This window comes from Drosophila elegans, unplaced genomic scaffold, assembly GCF_018152505.1.
Source record: "Drosophila elegans isolate 14027-0461.03 unplaced genomic scaffold, ASM1815250v1 contig_208, whole genome shotgun sequence".
Lineage (NCBI taxonomy): Eukaryota > Metazoa > Arthropoda > Insecta > Diptera > Drosophilidae > Drosophila > Drosophila elegans.
Genome location: NW_024545578.1, coordinates 10,000,001 through 10,022,444, shown reverse-complemented (window position 1 = coordinate 10,022,444; position 22,444 = coordinate 10,000,001). Strand labels below are relative to the sequence as shown.

The window sequence follows — 22,444 nt, the reverse complement described above, 5'->3', positions numbered from 1 at the left end:
GTCTCAGATCTCCACTGTTCAGATCGATTCAAAAATAAATGTCCATTAAGATTAGTTGATTTTGCTTTCGATAGTTTGTTTTTTTTACTCTTTTTTTGGTGCAATGCTCTCAGCTGGTCTCTAAGCAAATGCGGTAAATAAACGACAAACACCCGAAAAGCTCACTCCCAATGGTGGGATCTCCTCCCAATAAGTTCCCCCTCTAGTGCGCCCCCCTGTTCCACTTGGCATTTCATGTAACATGAAACCTTCCCCAACCAGAAGCATTCCAATTGGAAACGCCCATCATGGGACTCGTTGTTTAGAGCGAAATGGCAATAGTGGCCAGAAGCTATTCGGGTTGTCTCGCTTGCACGCCCACGCATCACCTGCTCGTGTTTACTGCCCTCCCTCTGGATTGTCCATCTCTTTCTGACTGACTTTCTTTGTCTCTCTTGCTCATAGTGGCTCGGTTTTTTGCCTTTTTTACCATATCCAAAACGAAATGTCACCTGGCTGTTATGCCTCTCTCTCACTAATACTAAGCCCTTTTGGCTCTCACTTTTGGGCTTGTTATGGATGTAGTTTCTTTATAAACAGGCTTTATAAAAAACATTTAACAAACCAATAAGAAAGAAAGCTCCCGGAAAAAAGTTTCAGGCAGAGCAAGCGAGAGAACACAAGCTTTTGCAGAGAGGATTAGGTGTGTTTGTGTGTGGAGCGAAATTGTTACATAGCAGCTGTCTCACCGCCCCACCTGCCACGCCCCCCGCCTTCTTTTGGTATGGTGGAAGAAAGGGCTGGGGGGATAAGACTCGTTTTTTGGCTCGTGTATGTTTTTGAAGAGAGCGCGCGCCAAGTTTTTAGTTACGCGTCGGAACGGATCCGTTGAATAGCCGCCAAAGCGCGCTTAGATGCAGCAACAGCCAACTTGGCCAAGAAGAGCCGATCAGCCAACAGCTAGCGACGGTTTTATCCCCCTCACAAGAAACGGCAAAACTAACAGATAACCGCAAAAATTACAACAACAAAAAACTCAAAAAGGTATTGCACAAAAAACGTAAACAAACTTTTCTCGGGCAATACTGATAAAGAGTAAAAGTGGAACAAATAAAAACTTTTTACAACATAAAAATAAAAAGCAAACCCAAAACAGTGCTCATTTGATATCAAACTTGATAGCCTTTAAAGTGCTCACACAAAACAAACATAAATACAAATCAAAACAAAGCGTAAGCATTTAAAAAACAAACAAATCTAGAAAAGAATCCCCCATAAAGTTTGAAAACCTAAGCTACTTATTTCTCTCGTTAAACTTCAAATCAAACAAGGTTCATTCTTTGTTGAATCGAAGAATCGAAAGGTAGTATAAGTATCTTATCAATGAATGGAAACCAAACAACACAAGTCAACATAAACTAGTGATATCCCATTTGTAAAGTGTTCGTCAAACAGATTCGGTTACGAAAATCAGCTCAAGATCATAAAAGTCAACAAATTCAACATTTTATGGCATTTCGAAAAGTGGAATTCATAAGCGACAGCAACAAACTATAAACATATATTATCCCGATGATTTGGTAGTATATTCCGCATATATGCTGCCATCAAATATTTGATTCCAATCGCCGGGAAACGGAAAATTCAAAGGAAATGCAGAACTCTTCGAGGTATGCTTTAAATATTTCGGGACGAATCACATAACATTACTTAGATAAATAGCTTACAATTAAATAATCGTATCAACGCCACATGAATATTAAAGTAAATTAAATAAAATCAAATTTATTTAGGATTGAAATAAGTATATTAGTTTCAACCAAAGAAAAGTGTATTTTACTTTAAGATATTTTCAAAATTAATTTGTGTCTTAAAACTTAAATTTATCGGAGTGTAAATAGTATTTTAAAATAATGTAGAAAATCAATTTAAAAGCTTCAACCTTTGAATCCAATTTATTGCCGCTCAGAACGCAATTTGAACAACTTTTCTTGACCAACAATTAGGTAAACATGGAGAGAGCTCCACAAAATGAGTCTGAGTGCCCAAGATACAAGAAGAATCAACAGATTTTATTGTTTGGATAATTTCAGGATTTTCCTCTTTTCAAATTCTGCCAAATCATTGTCGGAATCTTTATGCCCCTACTCGAGGTGTGTTTACTTTTGCTTTCGATCTTCCACTTGAATTAAAGCGAGCTCTTTTTCTTTCCCCGTGAGCCATTCAAAGTTGTTTGGTTAACTTAATTTCGAACTATAAATGAAAACCGCCTCAAGGAATGTGAAAAGCTGCTATAAGAAAAGAGAAGTCAGAAACCCCGGAGAATTTGAAATGACGCAATTAGAGCAAATAAAAGTAGCAGAAATAGAGAAAAACAAAGTATGTTTATAAATATTTGCACAAAATTTGTGACAACAATTGGAATTGAATGCGACGTGCCTCCTTCACATAGAAATCGACTTTGGACCAGCACACACAAAAACACAATTGTGCAAACAGAGTTTTGTGAAATTTTTTTGCGAACCACATGTCAATCAAATATTTTTACGCTATTGTTTTGGCCATAGTATTTGCTTAATAAATTTGCTAAAAAATGTAAAAAAAAAAAGAATTTGGCAAGAATTCTAATTAATATTCAGTTGTATCAGGCAGCATCTGTATCTGTGGCTAACTTTGTATCTTTTCTTTTCCATTGCCCTTGGCACGAACTTGACACTAAACCTTGCAGAGGGGATTCGGGGGAAATCGAGATACTCTCGTACGTTTACGAGGCGATTGTTGCGAGTGTGAAAGTTCTTAATTACAAACATTAGGGGGCCCAGCGGCTTAGGGCCCTGAGAAGATCCGAGCCCAGCGGGCGGCCAATACGACACTTTTGAATGGAGGCTCTGGAGTCTCTGCACTGAGAACCCTGGACATCTGCGATACATTTCAACACAAAGTGGAGACACTTAAAGCTCTACCTGTATTGAGACCCCGGCAGGAATACTGTGGACTGAAGACTGTAGACTGCAGACCGCCAGACGGCCAGACTCCTCTCCACTGCGAGAAGAATCTGACTGGGGGGAGATCTCGAGCTCAGCATGTGGCTAAGCCGATCATAATTCTTGTTTGACACACCAACAAACGGATGAACAAATGAACGAGAAGCAGCAACAACAAGGCCAAAGCCTTAACCGGGGGTTAAGAGAGTGGGGGTCCGGTTGGCCCCCGAAACTCAAGTGGCCAGCGGGTTAATTTTACTCCTACTGAGATAAGAAAACAGAAGAACAGCTCAGCAGCCGATTTGCATGAGAAAGATGCGGACATAAAGTATCTGGTGGGTTATCTATTAGGGCTACTAGATTAACACCCTGAGAATACCCACGCTTTCTGGTTTAACGGTTACATTTCCGTTACAAATAAATATCGGGGGAAACATTTAATCGGTATGTATATGAAGGAGCGAATCAAAAGGAGGAGCTGCCATATTCACAGCAAATAAAAATATCTGGAGTGCAATTTGTGCACAGCTGGTGGTGCAACCGTCGAATCGGAAGGTGGCCCTGCGGTGCAACAGAAACTGCAACTGCCACACTGCACCACATTAAGAAAAAATGCCAGCTCTACATTGTCATTTTAGATTTTATTAAAACTTTTACTACTTCCATGGTCTCAATGTTGTCAAGTAGGCACAAAACAATACATAAACAATAATAACAATGTCATGAAATTAGCCATAATTAACCATAACTCCTTCGAAACACAGCAGAAATTTAGCTAACCAATTTATTAGTAGGCTTTCGGCAGTAAACACAGGTGTCCCAATTTTGAAAAAAGATTTTAAAACCACTCGAAGACTTTGAAAACTATGAAAAAGAATTTAATGGCAAGCCTTTAAGGCATAATTTTGTATAATATTGAACGAATAATTTTTTCCTGTGCACCAACTGCAAACTCAAAGTGAAAAGAGGAGCAAAAATAAGTAAGGCAACTTGACAACACAGAAATTTGTTTGCACTCCATAAGGATTACAAATATGCGTGTCCCTGGACTCCCCGCACTCGACTCCTCTTTTTCTTTTAAAATAAATTTCATGCTTAATACGCATGCCTTGGCAATTTTTACTTTAACACCAAGTGGTAATGCCCGGAAGCAGTGCAGATGTCGCCTCGCATAGCCCAACGCCAACAAGTTATTGACCACGATGTGCTGCATGGCCAGGAATGACAGTGAACAGGGCCAAAAAATGGAGAAACTGCGGAGTATGGCAGCAGGGAAAAAACAGTTGAATTGGACAGATAAAGATGAATGGCATAACCCAGGGTTGGTCAGTCAATAATACCAGCGGTAGCCAGCAAAATTTTGGCTATAAATACGATGCAAAAAACTTACTAAAATATAATTTTCTTATTTACTTATAAATTATAACATGATAACTAATAATTGATTTCTTTTTGCAAAAGCCTAAGCCTATTTTTGATTACATCTGCGTTAAATAATACACAATATTAGCCAAGGTCAATAACAGTCTTTTAAATATATATATATTTAAAATAATATAATCTTAAAATGCTGAATTTATTTGAATAAAAGGACAAAGCTATTTGTAAAACAGATGAATTTATTATAATGTCAAGAAATATGTCAATGGTTTTATTTGCTTTGTTAAACGCAGCAATTAAAAATCTTGCATATCAAGTAAATGCTATAAAATTGTTTATTTGAGTTTATTGTTTCCCAAAGCTGGTTATTAATTTCGTCGTTTATGTTAGTTCCATTTTTATAATAAATACAATAAATAAACTTTTTAATTTCCATTTGGAAATTCATTTAACTGATTAGCCATGAATATAAAAAGAACCAAAGCAAAGGCTTCACCGCACCCACTCGACTCTAATTAGCTGACTACCCACACAAAAATAATTATAATATTAATTATTCTTGTTTTCGCTCGCCGACAACTCGCAGACGTTTGCCCTTCCCTCCCCCTGTGACCACTTGCCCAATGGGGCATTGTTAATCAATTAACTAATTGATTCGAGCTCTTAAAAGTATGTCGTCTGAGGCCCATTCTTCGGGGACAAAAAAAAAACAATGCCAAGTGGAGTCGTGGACTTCTGGTCCTGGCCCAAAAGCCACTTGCGGGCCGCGCTGGCGGTTGCCACCTCAACTCGACCGGAATTGGACTCGAATAACCTTCCCACTCCCCGCCTCCATTGGGCCCATTGTGTGGGCCAAATGTCAACCCTTAAAATGAGACGACTACGACGACGTCGTCCATCCTTTCCATTATGCGACGGAGCACTTGAAACCCATTTCTTTCCCATTTTACATTTTTGTGTACTTTATTTTGCACCCAAGCCGCTTGTTTTGGACACGCTGGAATGGGCTGGTCATGTGGCGGTTGATAGGCTTCAATTCTGGGTCTTTCAATACCACATGTGCGTGCATTATAAGCGGGATTTACGTGGTCCACTTGATGCCCCAGCACCGAATCCTTCCGCAACGTGTTAAATACGGCGAGGCATTCAGGGGCAGGGAAAAGGGTCAAGAAGCCAGCGTCCGGCTAAACGCTTTCAATTTGTTTAATGGTCCCTTTCGGATTGGAATTGGGACTGGGATTTTTCCTCGCCCTTCTGAGCAGGATCTCGAGGACAATCGAGTGCAGGCGTGCCGGGGACATATGCCCGAAATGAGTGCGATTCCTCGCCCTACATGCACATATATGTATGGCATTATCCTCAACAAATGTGTCATCTGCAGTGGATATTTGCATGGATTGGACTGCGGTCTGAACTAGAGGAGCTTAGCTGCCCATTTTTGGCCAGCTTAGCTTCCAAGCCATTAGGTTAGTCAGATGCTCAGTAAAATTTTAAAAAATGTCACGAAAGGTGTGAGACATGTGAATTTAAATGGTAAAAGACTTAGCACAAGTTCGTATGTTATTGATAGTTATATTTGATTAACATTGTTTTTAAGATCAGTCCTCAAAAGACTGTTATGGCAGTATATATATAATCATATTTATAAAAATTTGATAAAACTTATATTTATATTTAGAAAAAGGGGGTTTTTTAACAGCCGAAAAGCGTGCATTCTTAAGGATTTTTGTAAAAGACTTGATATTTTGTTCAGTTGTAGTTTATTGAATTAGTTAGAAAAGTCTTTTTCGCTCTGTAAGAGCTCACATAACCCTGTTTAACATACTTCTTTTTATGGTCCCTCTCATGTCCCATTTTTTTTAACAAATTGTTGTGTAAAATGTAAAATATTTTGTAATATTTCTGGTCCGGCCTTAAGATATATTATATTAATATTTATTTTATTCGGTTTGCCTGTGATTCAAGTTGTAGAATTAATATCATAAACTAAATATCTCAATAATGTGAAATTTCTCCCATAGCTCGACGCATCTTAAACTTCGCACCACCACCAGTTCTAGCACCACTAGTTCCAGCACCACACAGTCCGCCCGCCGGCTCGAGGGCCACAGATTGAGGCACCGAGGAAGCCCGGCTCCGTCTGCGATATGATGGAACGTCTGTCCACGCACCTGTCGCTCACCGGCCTCTCGCTCGCTCATCCCCTGCAGACTCACCTGGGCTCCGGTGGCGGATCGCACCACCTGGGCCAGTTGGCGGCGGCAGTGCACCATCAGCAGCAACAGCAGCAGCAGCAGCAGTCCGACCAGGGTCTGGGCCACTCGCACCACCTGCACGGCCAGCAGTTGTCGCTGAGCCACCAGCACCACCACCCCCACCAGTCTCCGCAACATCAGCAGCAGCATCAGCACCACCCGTGCAGCAGCAACAGCAGCAACGGATCCCCGAACGGCTCCTCGGGACTGGGCCTGCATCCCCACTCGGCGCTCCATCTGGCGCACCACCACTCGCAGCTCCACCAGCACCACTCGGCGGGTCAGCAGCAGCAGCAGAGCCAGCCGGCGGTGTCCTCATCCTCGGGCTCCCATCACAGCCAGTCGCAGTCGTTGAGCCACCAGCCCCACAGCAACGGCAGCTCACAACTGGGATCCGGGTCTGGCGGTGCTTCGGCCAGTGGTTCGGTGGCAGGCGGTGCGGCCAACAGCCACCACAGTGCTCCAGCCTCCAGCAGCGTGATGGCCGCCGCAGCAGCCGCCCACCTGCACCACAATTCGCAGGCGTCGCCCATCAGCAATCTGCACCAGAACATGGGCAGCCTCATGAACAGTGGCAGCAGCGCCAGGTAAACACATTCAAATATTTATATTAATTGCCTTTGGTTTTGCCAGACTTTAAATCAAAAATATAAAATTGAGTATTAAAATAGGAAAAACCTTTCTTAATATGAATTATCAAGAAAAGCTAATCTTTTCCTGATGAAATTAAGTCTTTTTGCTATTGCCTTTAAATTTATATTTAAAAACTGAAAACTTACAAAAAAAACATGTTTATTATTAATTATTACTATTAATAATAGCAAAATAGTGGTGTTAAAAAAAATTGTATTTTACTACAAGTAAACGTTCAAGATATTTGTTGCTAAATTATTGACAACAATAAAATCTTATGAATGTGACATCCCAAATAATAACTTGATGGATATCCAATAAACAACTTGTGATACCCAATAAAACACGTGCGGTTTTAAATTAAGTACCGGCAACCCACAAATAAAAATACAATATTGTACGAAAAAATTGGTTACTTACAATTTTTATGAATGAATTTAAAATTTGCTTGTAAAACATTACTTAAGCGAACCCAACATATAGACAGTTAACCAAATTTAAGTCTCAGCAAAAATTACATTTTACATTAATAACCAGAAAATTTAAGTAATTTTTTGATATGTTTATGTTACCAGTGAGGTTGCTGTTCCTTGCTTTTAAATCAGTTTAAATGAATTATGGTTTTTGGTATGTCCATTTTATTCCATTTAACTTTTGAAAACTAACTAAACCATCTTTATTTTTATCCTGCAGCGATGTCTTCTTCAGTCTGATGATCCAGAACACAACGAAGCGCCAGAACGAGGAGCACATAAAACGTCCAATGAATGCGTTCATGGTCTGGTCGCGTCTGCAGCGGCGTAAAATAGCTCAGGATAATCCGAAGATGCACAATTCTGAGATTTCCAAGAGGCTTGGTGAGTTTTTAAAGATGCATCAAAACCCTAAATCATAAGGAAGTGGAAATTAAAGAAGCTCTGTTTAAAGTCGTTATTAAATGAAATTAATTCTGTCATTTAAGTTCATTAAGAACTTAAGAATGTACGTCAAGGAACTTTTTAACGTAGTTTTAAAAGCAATATCTTGGATTTATAAATGGTTTTCTGTAAACAATAAATCTATTGTTATATATTGCATTGCTAGATCTATTTCGTTTTGGTTTCCCAGATTGCTGTCTTGAAGTAGAGTGCCACCAACATTGTTGAAGAGAACCCAGGCATCCATGAGTGACTCAATTGCCTCCTTCAAAGCTGTTATTTCCAGAACAAACAAACTATTTAAGTCCCCAGTTAAGCTCACTTCAGTTTCTCTTTTTGTGCGTTTTGTGTAACACAAGCCACGAAGTTTCGGTTATCTGGTGGCAACGTTTCTTTCAAAATGTGTATAATCTGCGCACAATGGATGGGGCACATACAAAACGAAATTAAAATGCGGCACACGACCTGCCAATCTCTCGCACCCACTCACTCCTCCTCTATCTCCATTTCTATCTCTATCCCTGTCTCTATACATCGCTCGCTTATGCAAGTTAAACTAATCAACGTAATACCCTACTGTACAATGGCAATGACAAACCAAAAACACCCGCCACTCAACGCGACTGTCAAAAGTGACAAGCGGCTGTCAAACAATGAGCGGAAGAGCACGAAAAGCGGCGCAGGAAGCTGTTGATTACGCCCGATGAAGAAGAAGGGGTTCGGTCTTGGGATCGACCTTGCACCCCCCGCCCAGACCACCCACCCGATTAAGTTTGATTCGCCAAATCACGGCCGGCAGTTGGCCGGCTTTGTCTCTCACCCGCTTAACTAGTTGCAAAGTTAAGTAGTTTATTTTTCGGAGGGCTCAGAGCGTCGTCGGATAATCCCACGCAAGTCTTATCGAGTCTTTATGTCTCGGGTCTTTTGGGCTTGCTGTTTTCGAGCCAGCTCACTGAAAGAAAAGCTTTATAAGTTTATAAGAAAAAAATCCAATATAGTTTACAAGAAACTTTCGAATTATAGAATACACTATATGGGGCAAATAAAATTATTCACTTTTATAATAAGAACAATATTTTAAAATATTTAAAAAAAAAATTAATTACAAACTAATTTTAAAAATTTTGAATTAAAAGTGTCATCAACTGCAGTATATTGAAAAGGCAATTTTTTGGAATTATTAACACTCTTAATTTTCCTTGAAGAACTTAATCAATAATAAATATAAAACAAGTTTGCTCTGAAGAATGTTATTACTGAGCTCAAGTGCTTTTATCGATCAAGCCACTCCTTAAAATACAACATTTTCTCTAACTGCATTCGGCGCAGTAAATTCAATTTTCATCCAACTTGCAGACACTCGACACGTGTCAGCTGACAGGCAAGTTCTTTAGCATAACAATGCCAGTTCTTAGGACTACCTTTTTTCGATCAGCTCATGCATTTTGGATGAGAGTCCTATATAGATTGGGGAGGACTAATCAGTGGCTGCTGTCATAACAGTGATAACAACAAATCGAAATCAAAACCAAAAGACAGACTCATCTTGGCCATTATCGATCTGAACTTTTCGAGAATTTTGCCAGCATTTTGTGCAATTTTTTAATAAAACTCTACGGGGTTTCCCCAGGGTGAGCAGCATTCCACACAGAACTCCCCAGTCAAGCACTCGTTAAATGACTTTTTCTTGCATTTTTATTTAGCCATTGTTTGGACCGAAACAAAGGCAAATTAAATGCGACTCACTTGCCATCCAGTTGAGCGAACCAAAGAGCAACAACAGGGAAACTCGCTGCATCTGAAGGATGCGAACAAAAAGGGGTTTGCTTTTGGGGGGAGTTTTTCCCCCATCCACCTTGAGAACCCCTTTCTCCTTGAAAGCCGTCCCGTATTGTACTTCCATTTGGCGTTCTTCTCCAATGCCAAGAGTTCAAGTAAACATATCGATGGGAGCCAGCAAACTTAAATACAATTTAGAAGCAAACTTGAAATTCGAATTATTTTCTTTCGATTTTTTTCTTTTCCGTTGTTGTTGCTGATATTGTTGAGCTGAAAGCTTTTGTTCGCCTTTCACATTTTCCTTTTTAGTCCGCTTTTTGGCAAATCCATTATGCGAATTGACAGCTCCTCTCGCTCGTCTTCTCTCTTTCAGTAATATTTGCTGTCAGTTGCAGTCATTGTTAAGTTTGTTTAGAGTGGGTGGAAAACCGTGGGGAGGTGGAGCTCGAAAAATTCGATTGGGGCAAAGGTGGAACTAGGACAGAGTGGGAAAAGACTGAATTGGCAGCCACCAGGTTGAAAAAAGGTATGACCGGCAGTGCAAAGATTGTCCTTTACAAGCCATGTATTTAACTTTTTTGGTTTTCCCTCTCAAGAATTAGGAAAAGTTATATTTTATTGAAAAGGCTTAATGGCTATACCACAAAATGTGTGTACATTTTTAGGAGCACAAGTAAATAAATATCTTTAAGTGCCTTAATTACTTTAATAATTCCTTTAATACAAAAGAATTAAGACATAAAACTCTTAAAATTACAATTATTTTCTAATGGGCTCTTTAAAAAGACATATAAAATCACAGATCAAAATCTCCTTAGGGTTTATTTTTTTTTTACTTTAATCCGCAACAGCTTTCTCTCTACTTATCACTTCCTCTATGCCATTAATAATCTTGAGGACAATTTTCAAAACTTTCATTACACCACAATAGCAAACAAAACCAATTTATTTAAATAAACAATGCAAACAAAATGGAAATGAAAAAAAAGAACAGGGTGCATAAAAGAGGAAAGGCAAACATTTGCCACATTTACACAAAATGTCAAAGTTTTTTGCACTTGAAAAAGTTAGGCCAACATTCAATTAAATGAATAATTCAACAACGACAAAGGCCACGCTCATTATGAGGAATTGCCAAACAGAAAAAGCACAAAAAGCCACAAGATGATGGCTGTGCTGTGCTGTGGAAGAGGAAATGGAGGAAAAATAACTGTGGCATAAACAAAGGCGCCACAAAAAATGGCGGCGCGAAAGCTACTTTTTCACCACAGTGCGATAGAGATGGCCTGAGTGCGGCAGAGACAGAGAGAGAGACGGGGCGCACGGGTGCGAGCGAGAGGGCCGCATAGACTGGCTACAGTGGAGAGGCTCTTCAGCTTCAGACGCCGTCGCCAGTGGCGTTGCCATTTATTTTATTTTATTCGCCAAACAAAAAACAAAGGCCCACAAAGGCTGCATAAAAATTGTTGTATATATGAGTGGGTAAAATAAAATAAAAGTGAATGTTATAGAAAACAATTCAGTGCTGGGCGCGGGCTTAATTGAAATTGTAACTGTCATTAATTACTGTCTGGAAATTTGAATTACCAACAGCAGCAGCAGCGGCAGCAGTGGCAGCAGCAGCAACAAACAATAGGCGACAACAACAATAATGCTCATGCTTTTCGAAAAGTCTTTTCTGCCGTGTTTTGTATTTTGCAAATAATTGAAAAACCTGTCGAATCGGCAATGTTCTTTATTTTTAATCAAAGCTGCTGCTGCTCCTGCGGGAATATTTAATAATGCCAGACAAAGCTGGAAAGAGCTGGCTGAATGGGCCGTTAGACCCGGCGGAACAATAGGCCCAAGGAGCAGAATCAGGATAAAAAAAAACCAAAACAATCACAAAAGGTCGAACTCAAGCCTTTTTCCACCCCCTCGATCACCTTTTGTTGCTCAATAAAATGCAAACAATTGATTAGTTTGCAATTGGAAAAAGCTTTCGAAAGGAGTTTACTCGGCTGGGAGGTGGTATGTTATGAGTTGGGAGTGGGTGGTGAGTGGGCGTGAAGGTTACGGGGCAACTTGGATTTGCAAGTGACAGGTGGGCGATGGTGTATGTATGAGTCTTTCACGGGCGGAAACCAAAAACTCTGGGGAACCTCAAGAAATTTTAAACAAAACATTTTAATACCCGACACTCGAAATTTAAAGCGTACCCTGAATCAGTGAAAATTTGATCATGATGTTATAGAAAAGTGTCCTTTGCTTAGGACAAGCAAAAATTTGTAAGCCAAACAAAACTCCTTTAAAGTATGCTACATATTTTAAATAACTCATAATTGGGGCAAAACTAGAGGGGCATTAATATATTTACTCTTAACAATAAACTCTTTACCTCTACGGGTAACAGGCGGAAAACAAAATTTTTTCTTTTAATATCTTTAAATTGTCTTGTCTTTAAAATTTGATGATTACCTTGATGCAAAATATATTTTAAACACAATTAAGAGACACTCTAAACCATGGTATAACTGTTATTGTCTTTAAACGTATGGCCTTTAAGCCTTTTTAAATGGCTAAGTATATATCAGTCAGAAAATTCGACAAACCGTAGTCTTAAATAAGTAATGTTTCATAACTAAATGTATGGCTCGACCTCACTCTTAAATCAGTAGTTGATACGTATTAAACGTTGAGAAATCAGCAAAACATCTACTTCATATCCTAAAATCCTGTGTGTGATGGTGTTTTCATAAAGCTTAACTTAAGACTTCTTCTCACGATTCCACCTAACAAAGGCAGAGCAAATAAGCCAGATTTCGACTGGTCAAGGAGAGGTTGAAGAAAACTCCCAGCGCTCCACATAAAGCCATTAAATTGCTGGGCAAACAAGTTAATCGCTGGCCGCGTTATGAGTGGGCCCCAAAATGAGTGCCCACCAGAACAGAACAGAACAGAACAGAAGCGAAGTAATCCCACAAGTAGCCCGATTGTCCGAGTGAGTGGAAAGTGTAACTGCAGACTCCAACAAAAAAAAAAAAAAAAAAAAACGAGTTCCAACAAAAACTGTTAGCTGCAACTGGTGATGCTGCTGGTGCTGGCCAAATATTTGATCTGTGGGTTAGCCGAACGTGCAACGTTTCCAGGCCGGAAAAACTTGTTAATTGTACCAGAAAGAGTCTCGGAAATATCTCGCAACTGCCAAGTGCCTGACTTGTTTTTCGTATCAATTATTAAGCTGGTCAACCAGCCGGAGAGGAAAGGAGAAAATTCTCGCAGTGCCTGCTGTTTGGCCAAGGGGCGCCAACGACATAGACATCGGGCAAACATAGACATTGTCATTGTCATCCTATTGTGCGTCTAGTTTATTCAACTGCTCAACTTGTAACTGCAAGTTTGCCCCCTTTCCTTTCCCAGTCGATGGACTTGTGTCTTGTTTATTATTATGTCCAGGGCACCTTGCCCCTCCACCTTTCTTGCCACATCCCCATGCGAGCTATTCTCTCGAAGGTGTCGTCCCCAGAAGGAGAGTTGCTCATTTGATGGCCAGTTGGGCCTGGATCTGGGCCCTTGGCCCTTGGCTCTGTCAATGTATCTATAAATTAGTATTTTACCATTATGAGTGGGTGCAAGTGGGAGTGGAAATGAAAATGGAAACGGAAATGGGAGGAGGTGGAGGTGGAGGAGGAGGCTTTTGAGCTTTTGTATTGGCCTTATTGTTATAGTTTTCGTTGCCTGTGTGGGCCTCAGTGCGAGTCTGGCTCTGACACTCGATTCGTTTCCTCCTCGGCCAAAAAGAGACTTCCAGTTGGCCCTGTCATCCTTGTCTGTCACAACAATGCCGCCGGTGTGTGCGACTGCCTTTGTGGCCCAGTGTGTATGTGACATTATTCTGGCTTTGTGTCCGCATGACAAGCCACTAAAATTACACGTTATAACTAATTAGCGACTTGCCCCCCACACACACACACACACAGACTCCAAGCAATTCATCAACTAATTCACTTACAATATGTCAACATTTTCTTGGGCTTTCTTTGGTGATTAGGGAATTACAATTGTTCGCTTTGGTCATAGAAAAAAATATGATATATAAGTATTTTATTTAACATATTTTTTATTTCCTTAATCTACATTTCTAGGATTTTTTATTAGAAAATCTATCATGAAGCTAAGAATAAACCCAATCTTTCCTATCTCGAACCAGTTGAAAGTTTCTTTAAATGAAAACATTTTGGGAATTTCTTGCAGAACAACTCAGAAGATGGTTATAGTTATAACCCAAAGAACATTAGTTTATACCCACAGAAAAATAATAGAATAATAACTAGAAGTTCTTAATATAATCCATATATCTTTAATTATCTATGACAATTGAGATCATAATGTCAACATTTTAATTAATTGGATTGTAATGAGTAAAAAACTTAGTCAACAAAAATAAAATGTATTGCACTTTAGAAAAGTAATTTAAGAAAGGTAAAGAAACAAGATACTGAGTACAGCTTTTCAAAATGTTAAAGCTATTAACATAAAATGCTCATTAAAATCCAGAAAGTCAAACGGGTACAAAATGTTCTTTAATTAATGGCAGCAAAGCTTTGTTAAGAAGTTGACATAATGCATTCTACCGAAACGGTTGAGCTGCGCAGCCAACCGAATTCGGTTTCACCTTTAAGCCAACTCCCCAACTGGATAAAAGGTCCTTATTATTGTCACAACTCCACTACCGCAGAGCCCATCGTCGAATTCTCTCCTTGACGCCACTTCCCCTCTGCAGACGTCATACGACACATGTCATTATAACGTTTTACATTAACTTAAAAACATTTGCAATTTCCAAACACACAATGGACGAACCAGAGTCAGCATGGAAGTCCTTGCTCCCCGAAAGCAACCCCATGTGCCACTTATAGGATGTGTACAATTCGGTATCTGTGTGACACGTGTATCTGTGTGGGAGACACATCCTGGCCAACGCCCTCAAGAAGGATATTCCTGGGACCCCTACCCGAACTGTAAGCCCAAAACCACCTGCTGGGGTTAGGGTTAGCACAGAAGGGGAACCCCGAACAACAGCGGGGCAGAAAGAGACGGATAGTGGGTGAAGAGAGTGAGACAAGAGACAGGAGACAACCACTGACAACGACATTGTTTGCTGTTATCCTTCTTGCACAGACAAGGCGACAAGAAGTTTTTGGGGGATCGAATGAGGTGACCCCGACCCGGCATTATGCTTATGTGCGACAGCTTCTCGTGAGTGCACTCCAGTTGTTGTAGCCAGATTTTGACAAGGGCTCCGAGTGTTCAAATGTATCTAATGGATTAACGACAATTGCTCCGAATTCCAGGTGCCGAGTGGAAGTTGCTCACGGAGGAGGAGAAACGTCCGTTCATCGATGAGGCCAAACGTTTGAGGTGAGTTCGGGATTTGCTGTTTTCCAGGATTATTAACCTAGGGATTATACTTCACAGGGCCATGCACATGAAGGAGCATCCGGACTATAAATACCGACCGCGACGAAAGCCGAAGGCCCTGAGACGCGATGGCTATCCCTATCCAATGCCATATCCATCTGTGCCCGTCGAGGCGTTAAGAGCGGGTGAGTCTTTAACTTAATGTTATAGAGTTCTTAATGCAAAAATGTAAGAGTAACTTTAAATTTGCTCACTTACTTAAATTTTTATTTTAAAAACTTTTACACTTTCTAAACTTTACTAATTTAAATTTAAATTTATTTATTTAAGAAGTGTTTTGAGATTTATTTGTATTTCTATGATAACAATTTTTTAATTAATTAGCTTGTCATTAGTACAAAATATTTAAATTAAGTCAAGCTAGTTTAACAATATTTGGAAAAAATCCAAATCATTTCCATATCATATACAAGCACAAGAATATCTTTAAGAAACCCTATTTCATAGTTGAATAAGTCCACGAAATTAAGCCAAAAGTAAAATTCCCCATTAAAACCCTTGAAACCACTAAAGCAAAGCACTAGGAAAAATAGTAATTTAGTTTTATAGAAACTGGCGGCAGAAGCTCAAGACAAATGCAAATTTGACACGAATAACGAGGATTTGGGGGTATGAGGTTGACGGTTGACGGTTACCAACAGCCTATGCCAAAACTATCCTCCACTCGAGTCCTGCAATCTTTTATAGCCGCAATATGGCACCACCCATCTGGCTGACAAACTGTGAAGTCATCATCCTGGCTTAGCAACTCATTCGAGTGACAGGAGAGGATCGGGGGAACGAAAGCCAGCCAGACAGACAGACAGACATACAGACGTGGAAGAGCCATCAGACATGAGCCACAGGCAGGAGCATAAGTTTCCATTCATGATTTTCTATGGTCATGAAAGCGGGAGTGGAAGTGGGTGGTTGTATGTAGTTTTTGCCGCTGGTTGGAGGTTTTAAATTAGCATTTGTCACGTTTTTTGTCTTTCACCCCGAACGGTTGTTATCCCGGTCGTGAGCCTGGGCCCTCAATTTAACGCAAGTTTTCTCGGCTTAAGTTAGTCCCCATGTCCTTCTTCTTCATGTGGAATTCCCATTCCCTTCACGGACCTGCATGATTTATGCCCAGCGGAAATGATAATAAAAATGCTAGGAAATGCGTAATAAATAAACCGAATTAGTCTATTTAGTGGCTCGTGGCTTCCCCATCAGTGCACTCTGTGAAAAGAAGGGATTTTGGATTTTGGCAGAAAGTGCAGCCAACTGTGGAATTACTTAAGCATGGGTATATGACAAAGATTTAATAGAGAATTTCGGTAAATGATTAATGAAAGCTGTTTTTGAAATATATTAAAATGATTTTAAATTGTAAAATTTAAAAATAAACATAAATATTCTCATAAAATGGGACTGACTCCACTTGAAATATTGCTCAAAAATTTCCAAACTGGGCTTCCGTTTGTTTACTGCAACCGGTCATTACAAAAAGTTGCCCAACAATGGATCAACTACCTAATCCGCTATTATCATAATAACAATGATGAAGGCATCCGAAACCGTCGCTACTTGAAATCGCCAAAGAGTTGAAGAGAAAGAAATCTTTCAGATAAATACATTGTATTTAGCTGGTTGATGGAAACTTTGTTGTCTAAGCGAATTTAATTGCTCGGTGGCAGATCCCAATACGGTTGGACTCTCAATCAAATCCATAGCGCCATCAATGAAATAAATGCCGAAGTCTTTCAATAAGCGGCGCCTGTAATTATCAACTTGGCCATAAAAGGCCAGAAGAGCAGATGGACGACTACCGTTTAGGGCAATTGATAATGGCTTGCAGGCATCTACCAGATCCGTAGATACTCTCTCTTCGCATCTGACGCACTCGTTTCCAAATAAAATAGCTGATTCAGCGCCCAATTAAATGGCGATGGCGACCCCGAAAAAAAGTTGTTATTTAAACGAAATGAAAGAGTTGGCCGAACAAAGAACGCAAATATTTCGAGTGGCAATTATTTTAAACACACACCAAGGCAACTTTAAACTGAGCCGAAACGAAGCTGCGTTTGGAGTCATAAGATGGACAGTGGTTGAAGTTTGCTCTCGGAGCTATAGTCAAATATGATATATATATATATATTTAGCAGTTGGGTAAACTTTTCACTACCCAGTAGAAGTAAGTTAATTTTATTTTTAAAAAATGTTAAGCCAATTTAAAATGCATAAATAAATTTGAGGAAAAATATATTTTAATAAACGGCTGCCAAAAACATGTTTCTTTTTATGGAAAGGATTTTGTTTTGCGTATAGGAAACATAGGATTTGGTTAAATAAATTGAAAAGGCAATGTTCTTTAATTTATTTGAAACAAAGTTTAAACAGCAAAAATATAGAAATAGAGAACGATTTGTATAAATCGATCAGAACTACAAATTTTAATATATATATTTTTTAAATTACAAGATAAGTAAGTTTTATATGCTTAGTTTAATGAAAATTAATGACTTACCCTTGATGCTTACATTTTGTTATGAAACTGATTTTAAATAACGAATAAATTAAATTGCTTATGTATTCATTATTTATTAAACTTGTTATCATGTTTCGTAACCGAGTGCCCCACTGTGCCTGCATCCCGGTGATAATTGTTGTAAACTCTTCTTCCTTAACCCCACTGAAAACAGAAAACTGAACTCATCTCCCGTTGTTGTTCGCTTCACTTGCAGGCATTACGCCCGGTTACTTTGCGCCCGGTCCCACAGCGGCTGCCTATCACCTGGGCAGCCATCTCGGCCAGACATCGACGCCGACCACGACGCAGGTGAGTCTCGCTTCCCAGTGGCCTTTACACCTTTCCACCTTGCCCTTTCCATCTTGCACCTTCCACCATGCTCCCTGCCCCACGAGGCTCAAGTGCCACCATGTCCATCAAAAGGGCTGAACGGTAGCGGAGACCAATTACAGACATATATAGTATATATGGTGTGCACTTGGGCGGAGGTTACTGCAGGGCAGCCTTAATAACATAATTACAAACTCCTACGGAAGACGCCCACTTTAAAAGGCGGAAAACATGCCGTCCATTGCACAGAGAAAAACTAAGATATTTTAGGATCCCGAATATATGCTTAGGTCTATATGAAAACCGAATTATTTTTAAAATGCTTTGGAAAACATATATCCGTATATAGATAGACAGTAAAAAATTTGAAGCAATAACAGCTATTTACTCTCATAATAGATTATATATATTATTATATTAACTATATCGATTTCCACATTACGGTTTTTATTTGCTCAAATTTAAGAGACGAATATATTTAAAATTTTATAAAAGATTTTTTTCCGTGTCCCCGTGACTAAGCAGGCGATAAAGCGGCAGATCCTGGCCCAATTGAGTTTTCTGACATGTCATGCCAAAGGATTTGGCCGGCAAGTTGTCATTACATGTTTAGCGGTTCCGAGGAGTGGGGGTTCCCCTTTTTTTCGGCCAGATCGAGTTGATAAACAAGGGCAGGCGGACACACAGAAACAAATAAACAAACAGGGACGGACAGGTGGGATGGCTGATCGGCAAACGAAATGTCCTCAAAGTGGAACAGCTGCCCCGGGGAAAGCTGCAAGGATTGCCGAGAATGGCCAAGAAATAGCCAAAGTTCCGAACCTTTGTGCCTCCATCAGGTGGTCAGCTACCCATGCCCAACCTCAATTGATTAACAAAGCCCATTAAAAGCCGTGACTCTCGTTTCCCGACCATTGTCCATTCTGTTCAGGGGCACGTAATTCTCTGGACGATGCCTATTCCACTCCGTGATTGATGTGGCGTTGCAGATGCGATGCGGGTGTTGAAGGCCTGGCATTAACATTCGCCTGATAATAACACACCTCGCTCCTCGGCCGTAATAATAGACTAAGTTTAAGCCAAACAACATCTCGATTGAGTGATGGAATGAAGGAGCGTTGGGGCCTACAAGAAAATTGCATAGTGGGCGGCATCCAAAATCTCTGACACGGCAAATTGCTGACAGCATTCCTGGGCATATTTGTTAGAGACTTTTTCCATGGGGTTTTGATGTTCTAGCTTTCACAGCTGACTTCTTAGATTGAACACTGGTAATTCTCTATTATTATTTATACAAATTATAATTATAAAAACGGAAGAGAAGGCTTTATACTACAAAACAACTGAATAACTCTAGAAAAACCATAATATGGCAGTTTGATTTCGTATATTCCCACAGAACACGAGAAATGTTCATCAAAAAATATTCTTTATAAAGAGAATTATTTGGTCAATAGTTAAACATTTTTTACATGAGGCTCTATAGGTTTTCCAATTAATTGAGCACATGCACGACTCTCCTTAAAAACAAATTGTTGACACAGCTGCCGTAGAATCCTTGACTAAACCCTGTACTGTCATCCTCCTACACCTGCTCTTAAAAAAAACATGGTTGCATAACCCACTCAGCCAACAAGGGGTTTAGAATCAATTAACTGCCACACGGATAAGTAACCGGAACCGAATGAACCAAACCAGACCAAACCAAACCAAACGAAACAAGACAAACAAAATATCCACTCGCTAATGCGATGGATCAAAATATTTACGAATCCACACTAATTCCCAATTGGGTGCAAATCAAATCAAATTGTAATCCAAAACGCTCTAGGCACCAAAGACAAGAAAAAAAACCCCGAAGATGGGGAGGCCAGGATGACGAGGAGGATGGCGATGATGATGTGTTAACAACATAATTATAGCCCAGAGCCAAGTGTTTCGATCGGCAAAAGGGGAGCGCAGTGCACAGCACAGAACAGCACAGCACAGCACAACCCCTCGGCCAAAAGCAACCACTCAAAACAAAACGGAAATGAAGCAAAACAACCCTCTGATGTGCTTAGTACCCGTTTGCACTCACATTCGCATTCACATTTTCATTCATTTCCCTATTCCAAATCTCCCCATCAACAAAACACGACGAGCTGGCAACTGGTGTAGCAATGAAAAACGTATTGCAAATCAAATAAAATTAAATTGAGACCGTTTCGGTTTGCATTACGGGGGAGGTGCAGCAGGGGGTGGTTTCCAACCTTAGCCACAATTAGTTGGTCAAATAAAGCCGCAAAAGTGTTAAGCAATTTGCACTAATCAGAAGGTTAAGCACTGTAGATCTGTGCGGTTGAGTCTGTTGAAATTAAGTGGGATTGTTTGAGGGGCTCAGGGGCCTTGGTTATCGTTCCTATGGAAGCTAAAACACTTTGTTCATAAATATCTTACGATACATCCCTCTTTTATCAGTAATCTTCGATTGATTTTTCAAATTGATAGGTCAAATTGGAAATTTAACAATGTGGTTTCGATTTGCCCTGGTAGAGATCATTAAAAGGGGCTTAGTTGGAATCCCTAGAAAATTTCTATCTATTTAATGAAATGGAAATGAAGCACTTATAAGGTGTTCATTGAAAGTAACTTGTTAGGAATGGAATAGGAATTATTAATAATTGATTGATTTTATATGCACTTAAAAACAGGGTCAAATTGAACTGAATTCAATTAAACTAAAATAGCCATATATGGCTTGAGTGTATTAATAAATGGGGGAACCACTGCAACGAAGCCATTGATCGATTAAACTATAAAAATAACATTGCCCATAAATTTACCATAAGTTAAATTTACTACAATTTTACAGCCAAAATAAAATTGAAAATAATTGGCTCTCAAATTATTTCAACATATCCCGTCAATGTTATTCAGCATTCAAATTTTTCTAGATTGAAATTAAATTTTGAATTTGGACGAAAGAATTTCTCAAAATATGAATACTCCAAATAAAAAGATATTTTAAAATTTTAGTTTAATATACAACTAAAGTTAATTATATTTCTCCCTTCTTGATAGGCAACCTTATCCGGTCAGATGGACAAGTTCGCCTTGGAGCGCAGCTCGTATTTGAGCAACTCGTCGCAGGCGAGTGCCTACAGCGCCTATCTGGACCCCAGTGTGCTCACCAAGGCCTATTTCGACTCCAAGATGTACCAGGATCGGGCGGCCAACTATGCCTTCGACATATCCAAGATCTATGGGGCCCAGCAGCATGCGGCGGCCCACCACCAGCAGCAACAGCAACAGCAGCAGCAGCAGCAACAGCAGCAGCAGCAACAGCAGCAACAGCAACAGCAGCAACAGTTGCTGCTCAGCGGTGGCGGCGGGGGTAGCGGTGGGGGCGGTAGTGCCAGTTCGCACAACAACAACAGCAGCAGCGGACTGGATGACCGCGATGCCACGCCCCAATTGGAGGCGGTGGAGGCTAAGCCGCATCTGCATTCACCCAGCGATGTGGGTCTGGACTATGCCCAATATGCCCAGCAATATGGCGGTCAATTGGCCTCCGCAGCGGCAGCGGGTGGTGCTGTGGGTGGGGCAGCCGCCGGCGGTGGGTCAGCAGGCGGTGGGGGAGGTGGTGCCACCGCAGCGGACTTCCGGCGACCGCTGACGGTGATCTTCTGACCACCATCTTCCAATGGCAGCGAGGAGTTGAACTTGTCTATGACCTAGGAGAAATAAAAGCAAGGCCAAGATCCTCAATTCGTTTGCAATTCTAATGGGCCAGAGAAGCCTGTTCATTTTCCGGCAAGATTTCAATCTTATTCCTTTCCAAGCTAAGTAAAATATAAATACTAAATAAATTAGTCTAGAGTTTTTGGAAAATTCAAATTTAACCAAATTTAAATGGAATTGCCGACGAGAAACGAGGTGAATTACCCCCGTAATGAATATAACGAAATGGGTATATCGAATAAAACCGAAAATGCGAGATTAAAGTTAAACGTAGCCAACATTTACATGTAAGTCTCCAGTTGTAAACTAAACTTAAGCTTTGTTAAAATAGAGTGGACAAGCAAATGGAGGGAAGACCGAGAGATAGAAAAGAACAGATTGATTTAGAGAGGCAAAATCACTTAGCAAAAACAACAACAAAATTTCAACAAATTGAAACAACAACGAGCGGTGCAATTTTTTTATGTTTTAAACGCAGATCGAAGTGCATAGCATAAATTTAAAATTAAA

The 22,444-nt window shown here is 40.0% G+C and overlaps 1 protein-coding gene across 1 annotated transcript; it reads left to right on the top strand.

The window, feature by feature from the left end:
- Nucleotides 1-844: 844 nt before the first annotated feature.
- On the top strand, nucleotides 845-22,412 carry LOC108146909 (hormone receptor 4). The gene is made up of 7 exons (XM_017273151.2): nucleotides 845-1,649; nucleotides 6,365-7,185; nucleotides 7,925-8,088; nucleotides 15,261-15,327; nucleotides 15,385-15,512; nucleotides 18,096-18,190; nucleotides 21,275-22,412. The coding sequence occupies exons 2-7, from the start codon at nucleotides 6,491-6,493 to the stop codon at nucleotides 21,881-21,883; spliced, it is 1,758 nt and encodes a 585-aa protein (XP_017128640.1). The 5' UTR covers nucleotides 845-1,649; nucleotides 6,365-6,490; the 3' UTR covers nucleotides 21,884-22,412.
- Nucleotides 22,413-22,444: the final 32 nt, after the last annotated feature.

Coding starts and splice junctions, on each gene's coding strand:
- LOC108146909 (XM_017273151.2), top strand. CDS start 6,491: ATGATGGAACGTCTGTCCACGCACCTGTCGCTCACCGGCCTCTCGCTC. Junction 7,186..7,924: donor AACAGTGGCAGCAGCGCCAG/GTAAACACATTC, acceptor TTTATCCTGCAG/CGATGTCTTCTTCAGTCTGA. Junction 15,513..18,095: donor CGTCGAGGCGTTAAGAGCGG/GTGAGTCTTTAA, acceptor CTTCACTTGCAG/GCATTACGCCCGGTTACTTT.